This window comes from Oryctolagus cuniculus, chromosome 11 (genome assembly GCF_964237555.1).
Source record: "Oryctolagus cuniculus chromosome 11, mOryCun1.1, whole genome shotgun sequence".
In the NCBI taxonomy this organism is placed as follows: domain Eukaryota; kingdom Metazoa; phylum Chordata; class Mammalia; order Lagomorpha; family Leporidae; genus Oryctolagus; species Oryctolagus cuniculus.
Window position 1 is genome coordinate 123,596,751 of NC_091442.1, and position 23,387 is coordinate 123,620,137.

Genomic DNA, 23,387 nt, shown 5'->3' on the forward strand with positions numbered 1-23,387 from the left:
TGTGCCACAGCGCCAGCCCCCAGGTTCTTTGTGTTACTTTTAGTTTCATTCCATTGGAGAAGACTGGGGAAGATATTTTGTATGTCTTCAGTCTTTTTAAGATTTATTGAAGCTTGTGTTGTGGATGAACGTATGGTCTCTGCTGGAGAATGTCCCGTGTGCACTAGAGAAGGCTTCTTAGGTGTATTTTCTGTGGAAGAGCTGAGTGTCTCCGGGCCCAGTGGTTGATCCCTCTAGAGGTTCTACCCATTCCTGAAGGAGGCACATCGACATCTCCACTGCTACTGTAGACCCATCTGCTTCTCTCTTTAATTGTGTCAGTCTTCTCTTGTTTGGTATGCTTGTTAATATGCATGTATGTAAATATGCACATATGTGTTAATAGCTGTTAATCTTCTAGATGACTTGATCCTTCTATCAATATAGGAGTATAATGATCTTCTCTGTCTTGTTACAGTTTCTATTTTTTTAAAAGATTTATTTATTTGAAAGAGTGACACAGAGAGAGAAGAGACGGAGAGAGAGGGAGGTCTTCCATCCACTGGTTCACTTCCCAACTGGCCGCAATGGCCGGAGCTGCACCGATCCAAAGCCAGGAGCCAAGAGCTTTCTCCGGATCTCTCACTTGGGTGCAGGGGCCCAAGCAGAGAGCTGGATCGGAAGTGGAGCAGCTGGGACTCGAACCAGTGCCCATATAGGATGCCGGCACTGCAGGTGGCGGCTTTATCCACTGCGCCACAGCGCCAGCCCCAGTTTCTATGTTAATGTTCGTTTTGTCTGACATTAATATATCCATTAATTAATTAATATATCCATTAATATATCCATCTTTTAGTTATTTGAGATGTCTTTTATCTTTCCAATTTTAATTTATATGTATTTGAATCAAAAGTGATTGTCTTGTAAATAGTATGTAGTTGGATCATATTCCTTAACTTACTATCTTTTCTTCTTCTTCTTCTTTTTTTTTTTTTTTTTGGTAAGATTTATTTATTTGAAAGTCAGAGTTACAGATAGAAAGGGAGAAACAGAGAGAGATCTTCTATTCACTTGTTGACTTCCCAGCTGGCCACAACATCCAGGGCTGGGCTGATCTGAAGCCAGGAGCCAGGAGTTCCATCCAGGTCTCCCATGTGGGTGCAGGGGTCCAAGCACTCAGGCCATCCTCCACTGCTTTCCCGGGGGCATTAGCAGGGAGCTGGGTTGGAAGTGGAGCAGCTGGGACTTGAACTGCCACTCCTGGGATGCAGGCACTTAGGCCATGGCTTAACCCACTGTGCCATGACGCCAGTGCCTGCAGTCTAGAGTACCTCTCATGGCTTCTCTGGCTACAGTTAGCTATAAGTGGTCTGTAGCAGACGGAGCTTGTGGGGCAGGCAGCTCTGAGAGCACATCTGGGCATCTTCAAGGCTTCATCTGGTTGAGGGCAGGAGCAGGCTCCTCCCTTGAAGCCAGAGTAGAGGTGGCCCGGCTGCCGCGTGATCCCTCAGTGGTAGGTCCTGTCTGAGGGCAGCCAACCTGTGGCTGAAGCAGTGCCTGGAACACAGGATTTGAGTTTTAAAATCCAGGGGGATTGGGTAGCGGGGAAAAGCGGGTCACCCAGCTGGTCGCTCACAGTCTCACCTGTGCCCCTCCAGTGCCGTTCAGGGAGACGCCCAGCTATGCCAAGCGGCGGCGACTGGCCGGCCCCAGTGGCTTGGCGTCCCCTCGGCCACTGCAGCGCTCGGCCAGCGACATCAACCTGAAGGGTGAGGTGCAGCCGGCCGCTTCTCCCGGACCCTCTCTGCGAAGCCTTCCCCACCAGTTGCTGCTCCAGAGGCTGCAGGAGGAGAAAGATCGTGACCGGGATGGCGACCAGGAGAACGACGCCAGCGGTCCCTCGGCAGGCAGGGGCAGCCAGAGCAAGATCAGGTACCAGGGGGCTGGGTGGCCCTGGAAAGTGCCAGGACCTGAGCCAGGAGTGGCTGGCCCTGGGAGGCCGGGAGATAAGGCGTCTGTGATGCTTGGCACTATGTTGTGATGTGCTGTAGCTGGGGGAGGGGAGCTCCCAGGCCTCCCTGTGGGCCTCCACGGTGGGGAAGGAAGAGGTAGGCTGCCCTGTGATCTGACTTGAGGGCTAGGAGGCTCATTGGGGTGTCCTGGAGGGCTGGTGGCCTGGGGTAAACAGATTGGGGATGGATGGAGGCCCCTCTCTATGAGGTCTCCCAGCCTACAGTGACCCCCAGTCCTGCCTCAATGGACAGCGCTGGCCTCTCCCACCCCCAAAGTTCAGTGATTTCTGTTTTACTGTTCACCCTGAGTCCCAGAACCCCGAGAACCCCGGGATCCTGAGCGACTCAGTATCCCCAGAACTAGCATAGGCGGCGTGAGCTGTGCAGTGAGGCTGGGGGACCCTGGCTCTTGGGCAGTCTGTGCCTGGGTTCCTCATCAGTGAGGGCGGCTGCCTGGGCAGGTGCTGATCCCCTCTGGGACCCCCGGTGCGCAGTACAGGCTGCTAGTTGAGGTGCCCTTGTGTCTTGAGGGTATGAGCTGGCATTCTCACGCCTGGTTGCCCCAGAGCAGACACAGAGGAGGCATTTGGAGATATGGCAAACAGCATTGGCATCACCCGGTGCCTGCCATTGAGCCGAGCGGCCTTAGCGTGTTGTCTCGTGAAACCTGGACAACACAGGAGGCTGTGCTCAGAGGAGGGGCCAGATGCCCGGGTCGGCTGAGGGGCTTGTCTGGAGTCCCAGAGCTGGGAGTGGGCTTCCCTGGGTGCAGGTGCTCACAGCAGCGGGTGCAGCCCACAGCCCGGTCCTGGTGGTCTTTCTGAGGCCCCGAGGCTGAAAGACCACATTCTGGGAGTTTCTGTCTCAAGGCTGCACCGGTCCCTCCTTGCGTTCCTTCCTGTGTGTGCATGTGTTGGTCTTTGCAGCGGATGCAGAATTAAGACTTGCCCTGTAAGGACAGCAGAATCCTTTATCTTCTTCCCCAAGAGCGTGTGTGGGTGCCAGGTGTGGTGGGCTGACATTCGGGGTCCTGAGAACATGGAAAGCTGGGGCTGGGTAGGTGGGCTGTGTCCAGGCGAGGGGGTGTTCTGGTAAGGGGGTGCAAGTCTAGCCTTTGGGAAGGTTGGGGCACTAAGGAGAGAAAAGCCGCAGGGCAGGGGTCACCGTGGTCCTGGGTGAGAAGACAGCCTTTGAGCGTGGTGGTCGGGGGCCCCCTGTTGGCGGAGCCCCTGCCCCACTGCTGTCCCTGGTGTGTGCGGCTGACAGTAACTGAATCCCTGGCAGAATGGGCAGCATCAGAGTAGTTCAGTGCTGGTGGCCGCGTGATGAGCGGCCCAGAAGGAAGGCAAGGACCCACCCCTGTGGCTGGGGCGCCCCAGAGGGCCTGGCCTCTCCAGTACTAGGGAGCCTGTGTAGGCTCCGTGCAGAATTGAAGTGGAGGACCCAGACCTCGGGCTGTTCCCAGTGGTCTGGGAAAGGTCGTCAGTGGGTGTGGGCGCCAGGGGCAGGTGTCCGGGACCGGAGGACGCAGGCCTGGCAGGGGCTTGGGGCGCCCAGCCCGTGGACGTGAGGAGGCCGAGGCCCCAGCCGGGAGGGCTGGGGCCCCGCTCCCGCCGCGCCCCTCCCTGCTCCCCGGCGCCCCAGCCCGCGGCTGCCACCCTCGACCCCTGCGCTGCAGCCCTCTGCTGCCGGCCGCAGCCCGTGGGGTCCGCGGCGAGGGGCGCGGGTGGCGAGCGAGGGAGCAGGGCCGGCCGCCGCCGCCCGCAGAGGGAGGAGCCGGGCCGCGGAGGAGGCGGGGCGCGCGGAGCGGCCGCGGCATGGAGCGAGCCCGGCGCGCCCGGGAGCGCAGCCCCGCGGCCCCGGAGCCCTGAGCGGGCGCGGCTCGTGCGCTGGCGGGAGCGGGCCGGGCGCGGCGGCGCGGCCCATGGAGCGGCCCCGGGCCGGGCCCCCGGCGGGCGGGCGGGCGGCGGGCGGCGGGCGGCGGGCGCTGCGGCGGCGGCTGCGGTGAGGCCGGCGGCGGGGCCGGGCCGAGCGCCATGGAGGCCCCGGGCGCCGGCTTCGCGTGCCCGCTGCCCCCCGGCATCGCGTCCGTCACCTACGTGTTCGTCTACAGCCCGAGCGGGCCCGGCGGCCCCGGCCCCGCGCCCGGCCCTGGCCCGGCGCCCCCCGCGCCCCCCGCGCCGCCGCCGCGGGGCCCGAAGCGGAAACTTTACAGCGCCGTCCCCGGCCGCAAGTTCATTGCCGTGAAGGCGCACAGCCCGCAGGGCGAGGGCGAGATCCCGCTGCACCGCGGCGAGGCCGTGAAGGGTGAGGGGCGCGGGGGGCGGGGCCGCGCGGGGAGGGGCCGGGGCGGCCGGCCAGGGCGCTCTCTCTCCTCGGGGGCGACTCTGGGCTGTGCGGAGTGCACCTGCCGCGGGGGACTCCTCGCGTCCCCGTGAAGGGCTCCGGCCCGAGCGGCGTCCACCTTGCTGGGGTTCCTCCTCACCTCTGCCCTCTCCCGAGTCACTTCCAGGGCTGCTGGGTTGGAATCCCTGGGCGGGGGGAAGGGGGGAGCCCTGGCCCCTACGGGGAGAGGGTCTGTGTGTTCTGCGGGTTTCTGTCACTAAGGCTTCCAGGGTCGTGGGACCCTGTGACGTGAGGGTCTCTGTCATCCGTGGGGTACTCAGCTCCCAGACACCTCTACAGCACCCTGGCCCTGGGCTCCTGGCAGTGGCCCTTGGTTGGCCAGGGAGGTGGGAGCAGGGTGATCAGCTGGTGAGGGCCAGGATGGTGGCCCCTGCCTTCTGCCCCCCCGGAGTGTGTCCATCCGCCTGTCTCTGTCCCCCACATGCCCATCCCGAGCTCAGCCCATCTGTTCCTTTTTCTCTTCTGTGTGGATCCCAAAATCTTCCCAGGGAGACAGCCAGGAGGATGTGGGAAGGGAAGGGCAGGGTGGGGGGCGGGGGGGCGGGGCGGGGGCCCTGCGCTCCTCTAACTCCTGTCTGGCTTCTGCCCCTCCAGTGCTCAGCATTGGGGAGGGCGGTTTCTGGGAGGGGACCGTGAAGGGCCGCACAGGCTGGTTCCCTGCTGACTGCGTGGAGGAGGTGCAGATGAGACAGTATGATGCCAGGCACGGTGAGTGACCCCACCATGCCCCCAGCAGCCCCCGAAGCGCATGCCCCTGCCAGCTTCCCTCTGGTCTCTCTTGGCACTAAATCCACATGAGTATTCACAGAGAAGGAACTAGATGTCACGTCAGACACACCTGAAGTAGACGCAAACTTGCGTGTCCGACACAGACACACCATGCATGAACTCATGAACATGTGTGCCTGTGTGCACACTGCCAGACGCCACCTACGCAGTGGGCATCCATGGGACATACCCACAAGAGTCACATGGGTGTGGCCACGCCTCTGCCCATGAGACTCCACATGTGACTCCGGCAGCGTCCTCACAGAAACACCAGGTGCTTGGAGCGCGAGTCATGCGTAGCTGGCAGACAAGGAAGGAGGTCAGTGTGAGAAAAGAGGCGTTTTTCCAAAATGGACAGATTGTCCAAGTGGGCAGAGCAGGGAGGCCTGGCTCGGCCAAGAGGAAATGAGGCCAGTCGGGCCCCGAGGGGCTGTCATGGGCGCCCGTGGCCCGGATGGTCTGAGGGCAGCAGGTGGGCCCTGAGACAGCAGGGGGAAGTGAAGGTGAAGGCCACAGCTCCTGGGCTTGGGGCACAGCTTCCGTGCAGCCCTGCCGACTACCCGGGTTCCCAGGACGTATACTCCTGTGTCCTGGGATCTGAGGGGCCCACTGTTGGAGACCCCCAGGCCAGAGCTGACCATGTGTGTGTCTTGGCAACAGCCTTCTGGGGCCCTGGGAGGCCCTTTGATCTGTGGTGTAACCTGAGGCCTGGAGAGCCAGTGGAGCAAGGGGTGCTCCTGGACTGAGGGTAGGCGGGTCCCACCCTCTGCGTGCCAGGGGCTCAGGCCTGGGTGGCTGCATCTCCTCCCTGGTTGGAGAATTTGCCAAGGGAGCCCACCAGGTGGCCCCTTGGTGGAGGCCTAGGGAGCCAGTTCAGCTGCTGACTCGCTCTTGGATGGCTGCCCCCTGCCTGCCCACGGGGCTCCCCTGGCAGTATGGAACGGGGAAGGGATTGGGCCCCTTTGCTGTGCTGTGCTGCGGAGGCAGATGGGGCGAGGTCCAGGTGGGAGAGGATTTTGGTCCCCACTGGACCCGTTGAGGGAGGGCCTGTCACGGTGATGAGAGTTCTGCTCGTGAACTGTGTGTATCCAGGAGTGTTTGGACCTGTCTGACGCTGAGGAGGGAGGGAAGCAGGTTTGGGCTAGGGTCAGAATTTGGGAGGAACAAGTGTTAGGTGTTTGCTGTTAGCTAAGCCCAGCTCACAGCCTGCTAGCAGGGACTCAGAGGGCTTCAGAGGGTAGGGGTCCCTGTGCCGCGTCCCCTACGTGGTCACCTGACTGGGGTGGGAGGAGTATGGTGTTCTCGGGCTGCAGGTGCCAGCACCGTGTGTTGGAGCAGCCCTGGGCGCTTGCACGGTTTTGCCACTTTTTTGGCTAAGAAGCCATTGACTTGTCCTGGTTGTTGTTAGTGCATTTCTAGGGCACCACTTGGCCCTGAGGGGCCGGCTCCTTTTGCAACACGGTAGGCAGTTAGCTGTGTGAGGGGTGGCAAGGCTGGAAGGGGAGCCTGAGGCCACTCAGGTGGCCTTGGGGGTCAAGGAGAGAGAGGGCACTGCTGCAGGAAGAGACCAGGCAGGCGCTGCCTTGCTTTGTAGGTTGTATGGGGTCGGGATCAAGGCCTGGGCAGGCTGCAGAGGTTACAGAGAAGGGAGGGTGCAGATGAGCAGGTTGGCGTGACGGAGCGGAAACCTCCAGGCAGTTGCTGAGTTCCTAGACTGGGACAGCAGCTGTGGCCATGTGACCCTGGGGGAGTGAACAGCAGAGCCACCTGGGTGGACAGGAGAATTTCATGGGAGGGACCTGCAGGTGGAGTGGGAGCAGCTGTGGTCCACCGAGACTCTGTTGTGAGCCTGGTTGGCTGTTCTGAGCAGAAACTCCCATCTGGGGCCCAGAGACCAGGCTCTGCCAAAGGGCAGCCCAGGAGCAGGAACCTGCTTCCAACAGGCCTAGATCCAAAGGAAAAACAATCTTCCTGGGACTGGAGTGAGAACAGAGAAGGACTTGAAGACCAAGGAGGGACTACTGTAGCCACAGGTACAGGGCTGGATCAGGACCTCTGGCCTGGTCCCTCACTGAGCAGAGGTGTGGAGCAAGCAGAGAGCTGAGCTGTGAGGGCAGGGGTTGCTGCCTTCTGGGGCCAGTTTATGTAGGGCCCTTGAGGCCCAGCGTGACAGGCATGGGACTGCCTCTCCTCCCACCCACCCTTTCTTTCCAGGGGGGCACTGCCTGCGGGACTTGTGCTGCGCAGTGTCACTCCAGCTGGCTTCATGTGACGGGCTAGGAAGGCCAGGAAATGCATTTGTATTATATAAGAAGAACAGTTTGGTCAACAGAAATCATGACGAGAGGCAGGTGAACTCAAGCTTGCCGGGGTGGGGACCCTTCTGTGGGCAGAGACCGTGAGCATTGCTGGGCTGGCTGGACCTGGAGAGGGCCTGGGGTGTGAGGTCCTTGGACAGTGGTGAGGCCTGGCCGTGCTGGTCTAGAGAGCGCCAGGGCTGTGGGTGTCGGTGTGTGAGGACCTCAGCGACAGGGGCCCTGGTGTGGGAAGAGAGAAGAGAGTTGCTTGGGAGATGACAGGCCTCAGGGCCTGAGGGGTCCTCTAGGGGAGTTCCCTGCTGTATAGGGAGAGGCCCAGTGGGGGCTGTGCACTCCCGAGGGTTACTCAGGTCAGTGGCAGAGACCTGCAGCCTGGGCCTGTGTTGGACATGGACAGGAGCTTCCGTCTGTGCAGCCTCTGCTCCATCTGCACCTGCTCCTGTCCTTGAGTCCCCACACGTCCCACCCCCTTACTCACCCACCAGTCCCCCAGCCAGCCCAGGCCACCCAGGCTCTCCCTAATCCAGGGTGGGGAACCTTTCTTCTGCCAAGGGCCATTTGGATTCGTATAACATCATTCATGGGCCATACACATTGTCAGTTTAAAAACCAGCCTGCTGTAGACTTACTGAATTGCAAGTCGCACCTGCAGTTGGCCTTTAGCAGGGCCAGACTGAGTGATTCTGTGGGCCCTCGTGGCCTGCAGGCTGGACGTTCCCCACCCCTACAAATCTGCCGGCCGCCCACCGTCTGCTCCTTGACTGTTGCCCTCTCACCCCTCCTCCCCTCCTTCCCTTCACCTGCCAGTTGGCCCCTTGTCCTCTATCTGTGCCTTGCAGCGTGCATCCTCCTGTTGTCCATCACAGATCCTCCTGCCCCGCCAGCCAGCACGCAGAGGGCCTTTCTGCTCCAGGTGCTGTCCCGGGTGCTAAGATTGCAGAGACAGATGCCCGTAAGCCCGCGATGAGTGAGAGAGACAGGCCCCTTCCTGCCCTCACTTCCTGCCCTCTCTCGAGCTCCTTGTGCTGCAGCCCCCAAACTGCCTCTCAGGTGCACCCTTGGTGTGGGCCTGGCCCTGACTGTCCCTCTCCTGGGAATGTTTGCCCGCAGAGCTGTAGGCTGCTCCCTCCCATCCTGGACCTCTGCGGAGCTGTGGCTTGCTGGGGAGGCCTTCAGACCATCACCCTAGAGCTGTGGACTTTCCCTGTGTGCTTTTCTCTAAAGCGCTGGCTGTGCTGGACGTATGTGTTTCAGCTGCCTGTCCCCACTCTCCCTGAATAGATGACAGAGACCTTGCTGTGTCATCAGATCCCAAAGCACACGGCACCTGGTATACAGTGAGGGCTCTAAAAGTACTTGTTGAAGGAAAAATGGGTTTCAGAAACTCTACAAGAGGAAAGGAAGGTGGTGCTCAGGGGTGATGGCGCCACCTGGGGGGCCTTTGAGGTCCTGCGAGTGGAGCCTGTGCACCAGGAAGTGGACTCAGACCTGCAGGCTGCTGGGGAGGGATGCAGGAGGCCAGGGAGACAGGACCCGGCAGCAGACTGCAGCTGGCCAGCTCCCCAGTGGCCGTGAGGGACTCAGATCAAGGAGACAGATGAGGGCAGAACTCTGGCTCGCATTGAGGGCAGGGAAGAGGACACCCAGCTCCCCACTCGGGAACCCTCTGCCCAACTCGGGGGCGAGGTCTGGAGCAAGGGACCCCGTGAGGCTGTTGTGAGGAGGTCACCTGACGACACTGCCGGTTCCATGCCAGTGCAGGTGAGCACAGTGAGGCCACGCCCACACAGATGCACACACCTGTGAGTCATGCACACACAGATACACACATGAACACGGGCCTCGCACATGCCTGCGGGCTCACACACACACGCCTGAACACAGACCTCACACATGCCTGCAGGCTCACACACACACGCCTGAACACGGGCCTCACACATGCTGCGGGCTCACACACACATGCCTGAACACAGACCTCACACATGCCTGCGGGCTCACACACACACGCCTGAACACAGACCTCACACATGCCTGCAGGCTCACACACACACGCCTGAACACGGGCCTCACACATGCCTGCGGGCTCACACACACACGCCTGAACACGGGCCTCACACATGCCTGTGGGCTCACACACACACGCCTGAACACGGACCTCACGCATGCCTGCGGGCTCACACACACGCCTGAACACGGGCCTTGCACATGCCTGCGGGCTCACACACACACGCCTGAACACGGGCCTCACGCATGCCTGCGGGCTCACACACACGCCTGAACACGGGCCTTGCACATGCTGCGGGCTCACACACACACGCCTGAACACGGACCTCACACATGCTGCAGGCTCGTGACACTTGCTTCCCTTCTTGGCCCTCAGTTTTGGGGCCCACTGATCCTGTGAATGGCTCTGGCTGTGCCTGTCCCCCGTGTCCAGCTGCGTGCACTCGGGAGAGCACTCAGGGTGCTGCCCCTCCGGCACCCACCCCCTGCATGCTTCCCACAGCGTCCCTCTGTACCCAGGACCCCGTGGTTTGGGATTCCACTTGCATGTGGGCAACAGCCAGGCTAAGGGTGTGTATGGGCAGAGACTGGTGGCCAGCACAGTGGAGAGCAGCTCAGGCCAGCTGGACACCAGGACCGGCTGTCATCTACTGATGCTCTCTTCAGAAACCCGAGAGGACCGGACAAAGCGGCTTTTCCGCCACTACACGGTGGGCTCCTATGACAGCCTCACCTCGCACAGGTATGGGCCCGTGGGTGAGGGGCTGGCTGGGTCACGTGGGCCCCGGGGTGGGGGCTGGAGGCGGAGTGCCCAAAGGAGAGGGAGGCCAGAGCTAGTCCTGGAGGCCAGGGTGTGAGGCGGTCAGAGGAGGTGGGGGGCAAGCCCTGGGGTGGCCTGGGCCTGTGGGATTCCATGGTCAGCCTGGCTGTCGAGCTGCCTGTGGGGCTCACCTCACCCCCACCCCTCTGTGCCAGCGACTACGTCATTGAGGACAAGGTGGCTGTGCTGCAGAAGCGGGACCACGAGGGCTTCGGCTTCGTGCTGCGGGGGGCCAAAGGTAAGGGCAAAGCCGCACAACCTCTGGGACGCGCCCCTTCCCTGTTCCCCTTCCTGTGCCCCCGGCCCCTCCCTCTGTCTGGGTTTGGCACATGCCCTACAGTGCAGCCGTTGCTTTCCTCCCATGGTTTCCGCCCTCCCTGCTGTGGGGGAGGTGGCAGAGTGGGGTCTTTCTGGTGAGAGTGGGTGGGGGTTTCTCGTGCTGCACTTGGGGCCCCCAGTAGTCACCGGCTCCACGCACGGGACTGTGGGGAGGTGGCTGTGTGGCAGCCGCCCCGCCTGAGCCACACTGTGAGGCGCCTTCCTCCCTGCCCTGCAGCAGAGACCCCCATTGAGGAGTTCACGCCCACACCCGCCTTCCCTGCGCTCCAGTACCTCGAGTCCGTGGACGTGGAGGGGGTGGCCTGGAGGGCTGGGCTGCGCACAGGAGACTTCCTCATTGAGGTGAGGCCTGCTGCAGCGCAGGGCCGTGTGGGGAGCCCCGAGGGGGATGCCCTGCAGCACCCCCACAGCTGCCTGTCTGTCCCAGGTGAACGGGGTGAACGTGGTCAAAGTTGGACACAAGCAGGTGGTGGCTTTGATCCGCCAGGGCGGCAACCGCCTGGTCATGAAAGTCGTGTCGGTGACGCGGAAGCCCGAGGAGGATGCGGCCCGGCGCAGAGGTGAGGGGGCTTCAGGCCTCTGGGCCTTGGACCTTTGACCTTGTCCCTGCCCGACTTCAGAGTCAGAGCAGCAGGTGAAGGGCCACTCTCCTCCTGGGTCCCCTCCCAACCTGCCCCCTGGCCTGGGGCCTCTGACCCCTGACCCCGGGTTGCCCCTCCCCAGATCCCCACCCCCTCCTTCCCGGCATCCCCCAGCCCCTGGCGTGGCAGAGCCTCCTTCCCGACACCGCCGGCAGCTGCCTGGAGGCCGGGGTTGCCATGGCAACTGTGAGGTTGACGCTGTTGCTGCTGCTTATTGTCGGAGGGAAGGGGGAGGCGGCACCTGAGGGAAGAGGAAGAGCGTCTTCTCCCCGCGCCACGACGCGGCACAGCCTGTGCCACGGAGCCTTTGCTGCCTGGCCCAGCCAGGCCGGTGGCTTGGCCGGCCACACCCTGGCCCACCAAGGGGCAGTGGTCCCCTGGGCTCGGGGGGCACCCTGGAGCAACGGGAGCCTATTCTGCCGGGAGACCCTCCTCCCAGCCCCCATCCCATGGCCCTGGTGCCCTCTGGCTTGGCCCTTGGAACCTGCAGGGTGGGTGCTCAGACCAGGGCCAGCCAGCACTGTGACCCCTGCTGGTGCCCTTGACCACTGCTGAGGCCCGGCTCTGGGGTCCCGGGAGCCCCCCAGGCCCCAGCTGCCCTGAGCTCTCAGCGCCATGAAGAAGTTCGCCTCCAGCCGCAGCCTGAACAAGATCTTGGCACAGTGCGACTCATCCTCCCGGGAGTACGAGGAGATCCAGGCGGTGGAGCGCAAGTGGCACCTGCACCTGGCCACGCCGCGCCGCCTGCTGCTGGACAGGAGGTCCAAGGCCTCCCTCTTCTTTGCAGCCCCGCCGCCCCCCAAGAGGGCTCCCAGCACCACGCTGACCCTGCGCTCCAAGTCCATGACAGCTGAGCTTGAGGAACTTGGTGAGTGCTGGCAGGGGCTGGGGTGGACAGTGCAGGCATAGCCCAGGGCAGGGTGGACACAGGCAGTGTGGGTAGCTGGGGGGCCAGGGTGGGGCTGAAGCTGGGCAGAGACATAGGAGAGGAGGGACAGGTGGCCGCGGGCAGGTCAGACGTATGGGTTGGGGTGCTGAGGCAGTTGGGTGATTTGCTTCCTGTGGGGTGAGGAGGGGCTGGCACGTGGAAAGGATGCAAGGGCTGCGCGGCTCGGGCCGGGGCTGGGGATGGACAGGGGTGCCCTGGTGTGTGCCCGTGTGAGCTTGTGTGTGTGCAGTACATCCTCTGGTTCCCTGTCACCACCCTGCCTTTGGTCAGGCACCTTGGGGTCTGCGTCAGCTGTGCCGGGTGTTGTCTGTGTCCCCTTTGTGCTCCATGTACCCTGGCCCCCACTTGCAGCCTGGTGACCTCACGCGGCCGTGGTGAGCGCCAGGGGCGCTGGGTTTTGATGGGGCATGTTGATGCTTGACAGTGCACGTGGCCATCATGCTGGTTTGTGTGCTGATGCACCCAAGCATTGACCACCGTGTGGGGTGCCCAGTCCCCCAGAGCTTGTCCTGGGCATGTTCCGACACGTGTACCAGTTACAGACTCTGAGCCAGCCCTCGTATCAGACTTTGCTGTGGCTCCAGTTACAGAAAGGACCCTGGCTCTAGTCTCAAATCCCTGGAAGCGTCTGGTCCTGGCTCTCAGCTGAGACCCAGTCTCAGCTTCAGTCTTGTTCTGCCGCAGCTGTGGAAGGAGCCCCCGCCCTGGCCCCAGAATTCCCGGACAGGGTCTGCCTCTGCCCTCGCCACAGCTCGGCAGCCCCGTTCCAGGCAGGTACTGCTGCCTGCAGTTTGGTTCGTGTGGAGAATGGCGACCAAGATAGAATGGGTGACATGGTCAGGGCTTTCTGTGCCATGAGCATTTTGAATAAAATAAAAGTAGGAAGCCACACAGATAATGCAAAGCCAAAGGAGAGGAATCTGCAGGTTTCAAAACTGGAGAAAACAAAGCCAGTGGGGAGTAGAGGAAACCGATGCTTCCACAGTCCACAGTGCAGGGCCCAGGAGCAAAGGGTGCGGGCCAGAGGCCCTCGGAAGGCCAGCGGGTGTAGCCGTGGACCTGTGAGAACTGGGAGAGCCAGGACCAAGCCCAGGGCCAGGAACCAACATCCGAAGAACTGGAAGTCACAGGGGTACATGAGAGAGATGGTAAAATGTGTAAATTATTACAGAGCTTACGAGAGCTCACAGAACTCCTCCTAGAAGAACAGGACAGAATAAGCACATTTGAAAAGGATCCCTAGGCCGGCGCCGCGGCTCACTAGGCTAATCCTCCACCTAGCGGCGCCGGCACACCGGGTTCTAGTCCCGGTCGGGGCGCCGGATTCTGTCCCGGTTGCTCCTCTTCCAGGCCAGCTCTCTGCTGTGGCCCGGGAGTGCAGTGGAGGATGGCCCAGGTGCTTGGGCCCTGCACCCCATGGGAGACCAGGAAAAGCACCTGGCTCCTGGCTCCTGCCATCGGATCAGCGCGGTGCGCCGGCCGCAGCGCGCTGGCCGCGGCGGCCATTGGAGGGTAAACCAACGGCAAAGGAAGACCTTTCTCTCTGTCTCTCTCTCTCACTGTCCACTCTGCCTGTCAAAAAAAAAAAAAAAAAAAAAAAAAAAGGATCTCTAAAGAACTATTGAAACAGAAAGTATGGTTACAGCTAAAAAAAATATATCCATGTCTGAGATAAACAGTATACCTAACCCAGCTAGAAAAGAAGCAATGAGTTAGAAAACGAAGAACAGTTAAGAGACATGGAGGCGGGACCAGCATTGTGGCTGAGGATGGAACTGGGAAAGCCACATCCCATGTGGGGGTCAGTTTGTATCCTGGCTGCTCCACTTCTGATGCAGCTCCCTGCTAATGTGCCTGGGAAAGCAGCAGAGGATGGAACAAGTGCTTGGACCCCGACACCATGTGGGAGACCAGGGTGAAGCTGCTGGCTTCTGGATTCGCCTGGCCCAGCCCCGGCTGTTACTGCCATCTGGGGAGTTAACCGGTGGATGGGAGATCTCCCTCTGTCTCTGTCTCTCCCTCTCTTTCTCTGTAAGGCTGCCTTTCAAATAAATAAATAAATCTTTTAAAAAAAGAAATGAGACGTGGAGGAGGTAGAACCCAGCACCTACCCAAGAGACTCCCAGAGGAAAGAAAAGAATGGCAGTGTTAGGAAAGTAAGTGGCTAAGAATTTCCTAAAATTGAACAAAGATGTGAGATTCTAGTTTGAAGAAGTGTAAGACCTGAGCGAGAAAATAAAAACAGATCCACATCTAAATCTGTCTCAGTAAAACTTCAGGGTACCATGGCCAAATAGGAAAACCTTAAAACTATAAGAGGCTGGTGCCGTGGCGCAGTAGGCTGATCCTCCGCCTGCGGCGCCGGCATCCCATATACGCGCCAGTTCTAGTCCCGGCTGCTCCTCTTCCAATCCTGCTCTCTGCTGTGGCTGGGAAAGGTAGAAGATGGCCAAGTGCTTGGGCCTCTGCACCCGTGTGGGAGACCCAGAAGAAGCTGCTGGCTCCTGGCTTCGGATTGGCGCAGCTCCAGCCGTTGCAGCCATTTGGGGAGTGAACCAATGGAAAGAAGACCTTTCTCTCTCTCCCTCTCCCTGTAACTCTCGCAAATAAATAAGTAAATAAATCTTTAAAAATTAAATTAAAAACTATAAGAGAGAAGGCAAGGAATGACAGCTTAAGCTTCTGACATACTTGGATCAGCATTAATAGTGACAGGAGTTGATGGAACAACAGTTTTTAAATTTTTTTAAAAATTAATAACTTGCGTTTATGAGATTCTTCAAATTCAGTTTATCCCTACAACAATCTTTTTTTTTTTTTTTAAAGTTATTTATTTATTTGAAAGGCAGAGAGTTGCAGAGAGGCAGATACAGAGAGAGAGTTCCTCCATCCACTGGTTCACTCCCCAGATGGCTGCAACGGCCAGAGCTGTGTGGGTCTGAAGCCAGGAGCCAGGAGCTTCTTCCATGTCTCCCACGTGGGTGCAGGGGCCCAAGCACTTGGGCCATCTTTCACTGTTATCCCAGGCCATAGCAGAGAGCTGGATTGGAAGAGAAGCAGCCGGGACTTGAACTGGCACCCATATGGGATATTGGCGCTTCAGGCAGTAGCTTTACCCACTGTGCCATAGCGCCGGCCCGTTTAAAAATCTTAAGTAGCCAGCACTGTGGTTCAGGGGTTAAGCTGATTGAGATGCTAGCACCCTATAACGGAGCATGGGTTTGAGTCCCGGCTGCTGTGCTTCTGATCCAGCTCCCGGCTAATGCACCTGGGAAAGCAGCAGAAGACAGCCCACGATGGACCCCTGGGCCCTTGCCACCCCCGTGGGAGACCGGATGGGGCTTGCCTCCTAGTTTCAGCCTGGCCCAGCCCCAGCTGCTGTAGACATTTGGGGAGTGAACCAGCAGATGAACAATTCTCTCTCTCTTCCTCTCTCTTTTTCCCTCTCTCTCTCTCTCTCTCTCTGCGCCTTTCTCCCTGTTTCTGATACTCTGCCTTTCAAAAAATAAATCTTTTAAAAAGATTCTTAAGTCAAAATACCTTTCCATCTAGAATTCTATACCCAGCTAAACCTGCTCACTCAAGACCAAGAAGCCAGCTGACTTCTGGCTCCAGGGTCACAAGGGCCAAAGGTCAGTCTCAGGGAGCTGACCTGTAAACTGACCATTAAGCCAATACCTGTAGGCAGCTGCGTCTGTCTGGACACCAGGCCGAGGCTCTGTAGTTCTCTGCCATAGGCTGTCACCTGGCATGCTCAGCTGCGTGCTTAGAAGGGACCCTGCGTTCTGCACTGAGGGGTCGTTGGCCTCTACAATTCTGGAACCCTGGAAACCCGCCTTTTAAAGCAGTAATCACCTTCTCACTGGGCTTTTCTGTCTGGAAACCGATGAATGAGTGCAGCTCATCATCCTCTCTGGTTCCGTCTGGGCATTTTCTCTGCTATGTAAGCTCAGGACAGGGACCTCACTCGGCTTTCAGCTTTTCCTTGAACAGACTGGCAGAGGATGAAGGGGTCACTTGGCACGTAGCCTCTGCCTGTGCTTACAGACTGGACTGGCTGTTCATGGTGCTTTGTCCAGAGGAGGGCCAGGGTAGCCGGGGGCTCCGAAAACCACCCTTTCCAAGGAAGGCAGCCCCTCTGCTGGGCTTCTGACCAGTTCCCTCTGGCTGGAGGAAGCCAGGCCAGTTGCAGGGTTTCCCCAGGTACCCAATCCACAACACAGCACTTGTGCTCCTAAAAGAGCAATAAGACCTTTTGGGTCATCATGGGCATAAACGTGTCCACTCTGCCAGCCACACTGCCAAACTGGTAGAGCCCTTTGAGTCTAGTGCACGCAGATGCTGTGGGCACGGGGAAGGAGGGGAGAGTGAGGTGGCCGCAGGTGGCCCGCAAGGAGGCTCAGGTAAGGCCTGCAGCAGGAAGGGGAGCGAGGGGGCTCTTGCTGGGGAATGGGATGAACAAAGCCAGAGAGTGGTCACAGAGGCAGGGTCGGGGCGAGGCAGCGCAGCCCCTCCGTCCGCTCAGCAGGACCAGGGCGGCGGGGGCCCAGGTCAGGGAGGGCCCCTCCTGTTTGTCCCCTTTCCCAGGAGCTATCTAGACGTGGCTGTGACTTCTGGGTCGTTGTTTTGTTTGTGATCTGGATGTCATCGTGGTGCCACGCTCAGTGTCGCTGACATTTGTTCTGCCTTTTGTCTGAAACCTGCTTTGCACGGACACTCAAGGGGCCCCCTTGGTTTTTGGTGGCCTCAGAACTTGGTTTCTGCCCTTTTTGTCTCAACAAGGCTTAGGTTGGACCAAGTGTGTTGTCTGTCTCCACTCGTGTGTGTCTGGACGAATGGGTGGGTGGACGTACAGTGTGGTTATTTCCTCCTGGAGTTTCCTTGGGCTGGGTGGGAGGATCTGGGAGGTCCTGACCCTGGAGAGGTGGGATGGCAGGGAGGGGGCGTGGGAGTGAGTGTGGAGGGGGCCGGTGCTGGGGGATGAAGCCTGCCTCTTACTGCTTGTTCTGTCTCTTGATTCCAAGCCTCCATTCGGAGAAGAAAAGGGGGTGAGTCATCTGCTTGTGTCCCAGGGCCCCAGCTTTGCCCGACCCCTGACCTGGGGGTGCTGGTGGTGTGTGAGGAGGCTCCGTTCAGGTCAGGGTGGTCTGGGAACCTGGGCTACGGCCTCCTGCTGGCTTTCCCCTGGGGATCTGGTAGGGGCACGGAAGAGGGGCCTGGGCATGATGGTGGGGCAACCCCAGGGGCGTGATGAGGGTCATAGCCATGGGCCTTGGGGTCAGGTGAGCAGATGTAGCTGGGTGGGCAGGAGCTAGGGAGGGTGTGGCGTCAGGGTACTCGGCCCTGGCCTGCACTGCAACTTCCTGCCAGCCTCTGGGGGCTGCCGGGACCCACGCCCGTGCAGAGCTACAAGCTGGCAGTGCCCTCAGAGCTGGGAAGGAGCACAGTGCTCCCTGCCCACACCAACACCTCCACCTCCACCTCCTCCTCCTCTGCGGGCTGTCGACCCTGCCACTCCTCTTCCGGACTCACCCTTTATCCTTTGAGGCCCCTCCCTGTGCATTCTGGGCGTTCAGCCTGGCTGCAGGGGACACAGTGTCCAGGCAGGGACAGAGTCACCTGGGCCTAGGCCTGGGCCCTGAGGTCCAAGTCTGGCAAGGTCTTGGGAGCAAAGGGAAGCTCCAGGGGACTTGGTGGCCCTGGGAGTGTGTACTTGCCCCTTGTCCGTGTGCCTGGCACCCACGGGTCCCTCGCTCTGGGTCCACTGGGCCTCCCCCAGGGCGGGGATGCTCACCTGTCCCCAGCCCCACTGGCCTGTGCTGTGTTCAGTCTCCACACTCCCTGACCCTCTCAGGTCTTGTGTCACCCCAGGCCCAGGGGAGGGACTTTCCCTGGTGTGTTTTCAGGTCTCCTTCTGGGACCCTTTTCTCTGCCTATTTGTGGAATATTTTGGTTCTGCCCTTCTGCTTATTAGTGGGGTCCCTGTGGCCTGTGGTGGAGGAAGTGGTGGGCAGCATCTCCCCCTGTGGACCCCTCATCCCTCCAGGATCTGCCACGTGCCCAGGGGCCCTGTGGAAGGCCAGCAGGAGTGCCTGGCCTTGGCGCAGTGGACTTCACTTCCTGTCTAAAGTACCCAAGTGATTTATTTAAGAATGTATCTTCTGATTTTGTTGGGGATTTATGCCACTCTCGTCAGCTTGTAGTTTGTTAAAAAATTTTGTCTTCCTTTTGAAGATGATTCTCCTGGCCCTCGTGCCATTACCTTGTGACCCAAAAGAGCTGCTTTGCCGAGCTTCACTGTGGGGCTGGGGCTGGGCTCTCCTACACCGAGAGACGCTCAGGTCGCAGGGTGTGCCGGGAGACACCCGCACGGGCCCACTCCCGTCCTCACGTCTGTGGTTTTCTCACTTGCTGGGGCTGTGATCTGGGGCAGTTTATGTCTTTGCCAGCTTCATTTTACTTCTGGGTGAAGTGAAGGTGACACGGGTCTGAACACAAAACGCTGCGCACCCTGGAAGTCTCCAGGGACTTGGCAGGTGGTGGTGGTGGGATCTTCAGCTTTCAAAAGGAAATTACTCACTTGTTACAAAAACATGGGAAGACCTGTCATGCCCGCAGTCCCTGGTCTGTCACCTGTTGGTGGGGGGAGCCACATTCCCCTCCCCCCACCACACACACACACGTGCACATGCGCACACATGCACACACACACACACTTGTTCTGGGGAGCTCCTGGACTGCTCAGTGCACACACATATGTGCACGCACACGCGTACACACAATGCACACACACATGCGCACACACATGTACACTTATTCTGGGAGCTCCTGGACTGCTCAGTACACACACATGCACACCCTCACACAATGCACACCTGTTCTGGGGAGCTCCTGGACTGCTTGGTGCTGAGGGCAGAGAGAGTGCTTGCTCTCCCAGGGGTCCACGGTGCTTGGGGAGACGGTGCACGCATGTGAAGCCATGAGAGTGGGTGTGTTCCCAGCTCCTGCACAGAGCCTGCAGGGCTGTGGGCCCTTCTTACGTGCTCGTTCTCACTGTAGGTCTGCTCTATCAGTGAGGTCACTGAGTCAGAGACAGGAGGTCAGAACAGAGTGGCAGGGTCAGTCTGATCTGGATTGGGTGCAGGAGTGTCTCAGCTCAGCAGGCTGCAGAGGTCATCAGCAGGTTCTGGCGGGCAGCTGCAGGTTGGAGTGGGAGGGGCAGGAGGCATCTGGGCTGATCATAGAAGCTCCAACAAGCGGTGCCAGGGTGGTGTCCTTGGAGAGAAGGCACAGTGCCCAGAGTCACAGCTCCTGGGGATGGTGGGATGTCTTTGGGCTGGCGTAGCAGCCAGGTGGGCACAGTGCGGGTGCTGCCCCCAGCCCCTAGTGCAGGTCCTGAATTGTCGCTGGGATAGAGCTGAGTGGACGCCCCAGGGGCGAGAACCTCTGTCTCCCGGAGCAGGGATGCAATCAGAGCTGTCACTGTCCTTAGGCACTCATGTCCCATGTCCCCAGGTCATCCTGGTCGTCAGAAACACTGCTTTTTAACACTCTGCTCTGACAAACACCTGCACACAAAGCTTTCTCTGGCCATGGCTGGTGCCTTGCCTTCCACTGTGCCTCCTTCAGCGTCGGCCCTGCCTGGTCTGAGGCTCCTGACTGCTTTCTCGGGGGCTGGCGCTGTCCAGCACGGTTGTTTCCCCTACAGGGGCTGCTTTCCTCCAGGGCAGAGGAAGGTGACTCCTGGCCTGCTGCCCAGCAGGAGTGAACCCAGCCCCCGTCCGTTGTTGATGGCTCACCGTTCTGACATCTGTGTGCGTCAGGGCCGTGATGCTGCCAAGAGTGGCTCACCTCCTCGAGTGAGCACTGAACAGTTCTGCCCCACTCTGGTCTTTCCCTCGTGGTCAGTCAGGGCAGGCTTTGCTTAGGTGGGGTCTGCAGTGTCACCTGAAGGCTGGGGTAGGGGTAGAGGGACTCGGATGGGAGGCAGGCCGTGGCCTCCTCCCGGGGCCCTGCTGCCGTCAGCGCTGGTGAGGGGGGCTGGGCCTGGCGCGTACAGGCAGTGGTGCTGAAGAGGAACTGTCCCCCTGGCTGCACAGAGAAGCTGGACGAGATCCTGGCGGCGGCCGCGGAGCCGACGCTGAGGCCGGACATCGCGGAGGCTGACTCCCGAGCTGCCACCGTCAAACAGCGGCCCACCAGTCGGAGGATCACCCCTGCCGAGATCAGTGTAAGCAGCCCTGGGCTCGGGCCGGGTGCCAGCGTGGCGCATCCCCTCTTCTGAGGCGGGGGCGAGGAGCCAGTCTCTCGGAGGAACGTGGGCCCTCAGCCCCCTGGAGGCTGCACCTGCGGGGTTTCCCCTCCCTTTGCCGGTGCCTCTGGCCTCAAGCAGCTCACGTCACTCCCATCAGGATGCATCTTTCTTTTTTTGACAGGCAGGGTTAGAGAGAGAGAGAGAGCAAGAGGCAGAGAGAAAGGTCTTCCCTCCGCCAGTTCACCCCCCAAATGGCTGCCACGGTGGTGCACCGCGCTGATCCGAGGGCAGGAGCCAGGTGCTTCTCCTGGTCTCCCATGGGGTACAGGGCCCAAGCACTTGGGCCATCCTCCACTGCCTTCCCAGGCCACAGCAGAAAGCTGGACTGGAAGAGGAGCAACCGGGACAGAATCCGGCGCCCCAGCTGGGACTGGAACCCAGGCTGCTGGCACCACAGGCAGAGGATTGGCCAAGTGAGCCACGGCGCCAGCCCAGGGTGCATCTTTGTCCCCTGCTCCCTCCCTCACTCCCCTCACCCAGTGTCTGCACCATTTTACTGTCCGCGTGGCCCCTGCTGCCTGAAGGCAGGGTCTGGGACTGCTTCCTGGGTCCAGGCCCCACGGGCACCAGCACAGTCAGAGGAGAGCGTGGGAGGAGCAGCCTGGGGCTGGGTGGAGAACTGGGGGCTCAGTGCCTTGAAACCTCCATTTCCTCTGCTTCCCCCACAGTCACTGTTTGAGCGCCAGGGACTCCCGGGCCCAGAGAAGCTGCCGGGTTCTCTGCGGAAGGGGCTTCCACGGACCAAGTCTGTAGGTACGGCCGGGCTCGGGGACTGCAGCGCTGGGGGCACAGGGCTAGGCTGACTGCATTCAGCGGTAGGAGACCCTGCCTCTCCCTGTGGGCACCTGGGGTTTCCCCAAGCCCTGTCTCTGCGGACTGCCCTGTGTCCTCCCCTGGCTGTGCCCAGGTCAGCTTTCAGACCCTAACCCTGCCCCTCCCCTACGCTTCGTCCTCCCTTCCACGGTCAGTTCTTAAAAACTCCCCACACTCGCTGCTGCTCCTCCGCTGTGTCAGGCGCGCTCCCTCTGTACCCAGGGCTGAAACTCTCCCAGCAGGGTCACCGTTGGCCTCCGGGACACTTCCCAGTGGACACACGAACAGCCTCCCTCCTCCTGACCTCAATCGGTCCTCCATCTCTTCGCTCCCTTCTCCATGAAAGTCCTCCTGGGGTTTGGGATGTTTCCTCGTTTTCTCCTCTTTTCTCCGTCCCTGCTCTGCTCATTCCAGCAAACATGGGACCTTCTCAAGGCCACGTCCTCAGTGTTCCTCCTGCAGCTCAGCCACCCCAGCCGCCGTCATGCCCCACGTGTGGCCATCTCCTTTCCCGACCCCAGATGGAGACGTCAACAAGCCCCTCTGCAGGCATCCAGTCCCCCTCATCTGCCCACCACACCACCAGCAGCTTCCCGTCAGAGCGCATGCTGCTTAGCACTCTGGGCTGTGCATTTAGTACTCACAGTAACATGCGGGGTAGCGTCAGGAGTGCTTCTGTCTTAGCGATGAGGGGATGCAAGCAAGCTGACCTTCCTGAGGCCGCGCTGCGGCTTCTGCCCACCCTCCTGCCAACCACTGCCCAAGCTGTGACCCTTGCCCCTCACCCTGGGCGGGAGCTGCCAGGTCTTAGGTCGGCCCAGCTGTTACTCGGTGTGTACCACAGGAGGCTGGAGTGTACCTGAGTGTGTGCGGGGCTGGGGTGGTGGTGGTGTTTGAGCCTAGATGGGTCAAGCAGGAGCTTGGACAGAATAACAGGACCAACTGCTGATAGAGAGCAGCGTGTAGAAGGCACAGGCACAAGGCATGGTCCTTCAGCAACCGCCAAGGATCCTTCTCGGGGGTGGGAAGGTGGGGCCGAAGGTAGTGAGACTGCAGCCACTGTGGAGTCGGGAGGCTGCCCCCTTCTCCATCTGAGCCCCACGTGTCCTCCATGGTTTCTTCCTTATCTTCCACCTCACCTGCCTTGGGGGTGGGCTCCCCCTCACAAGCCTCGCAGCCCTGTCCAGCAGAGGCCTTGTCGAATTGCATGTGGACCTTGGCTTTCTTCGCTTCATGGTCTCCTGCCCAGACTGGAGTCTGTCCTGGCCAGAAGCCACTTTGTGCAGCAGGGGGGCCACCCTCCCCCATGGCCCTTTGGGGGCTCCGCCCTGCCCTCCCCTGGCATCTGGGGACCTCTGACCTGGGTCTTCACTTGCTGTCCCCTGCCTGCCGTCATTTCCCACATGGCTTGTCCTTCAGCGCTGCCCAGTCCCAGAACTGACCGCTGCAGGTGCGGATCCACACATCTGCTCTGTAGCCCGGAGCCTCGCAGCAGAGATGGACGCCTGCTCCTCACTGGTTCCTCCTGCATGCTCCTGCGCTCAGTTGCTGTGTGAGCTGACAGGTGCTTGCATTTTTAAATATTTATAAGTTTCTTTGAAAGGCAGAGAGAGAGAGACACATCTTCCATCTAGTGTTTCTCTTCCCAAATGGCTGCAACAGCTGGGACTGGGTCAGGCCGGATCCAAGAGCCAGGAACTCCATCCAGGCCGCCCGTGTGGGTGGCAGGAGCTCAAGTACTTGAGCCATCATTCCCCGCTCCCCAGGCACAGAATCAGGGAGCCGGTTGGAAGCTGAGTAGCTGGCACTCTGATGTGGGATGCTGATGTCTCAAATGGCGGCTTAACCTGTCGTGCAGTGCCTACCCCGGGTGCTCATCTTGTACCCAGCCAGCCAAGTGTGGGTTGAGTTGTCAGGTTCTGTGGGCTCCCACTGCGTGTCCTGGCTGTGTGACCCCAGAGCAAGGAGATCACCCAGCGCCGAGCTCCCAGCACAGCTCATATGCAGGCTGCGGTCTGTGCTTG

General features: G+C 60.1%; 1 protein-coding gene across 6 annotated transcripts in view; it reads left to right on the top strand.

The window, feature by feature from the left end:
* SHANK3 (SH3 and multiple ankyrin repeat domains 3) overlaps positions 1-23,387 on the top strand; it is a 59,563-nt gene that overhangs the window by 21,601 nt on the left and 14,575 nt on the right. For 5 of the 6 annotated variants that reach the window (XM_070053144.1, XM_070053146.1, XM_070053147.1 and 2 more), the window contains exons 11-21: positions 1,638-1,911; positions 4,105-4,298; positions 4,992-5,105; positions 10,154-10,229; positions 10,463-10,545; positions 10,864-10,988; positions 11,074-11,206; positions 12,075-12,155; positions 17,261-17,284; positions 20,336-20,466; positions 21,219-21,303. In XM_070053144.1, coding sequence (XP_069909245.1) covers positions 1,638-1,911; positions 4,105-4,298; positions 4,992-5,105; positions 10,154-10,229; positions 10,463-10,545; positions 10,864-10,988; positions 11,074-11,206; positions 12,075-12,155; positions 17,261-17,284; positions 20,336-20,466; positions 21,219-21,303 — 1,320 coding nt within the window. The remainder of the gene's footprint in view (positions 1-1,637; positions 1,912-4,104; positions 4,299-4,991; positions 5,106-10,153; positions 10,230-10,462; positions 10,546-10,863; positions 10,989-11,073; positions 11,207-12,074; positions 12,156-17,260; positions 17,285-20,335; positions 20,467-21,218; positions 21,304-23,387) is intronic. The other variant, XM_070053145.1, reaches the window with a different exon arrangement.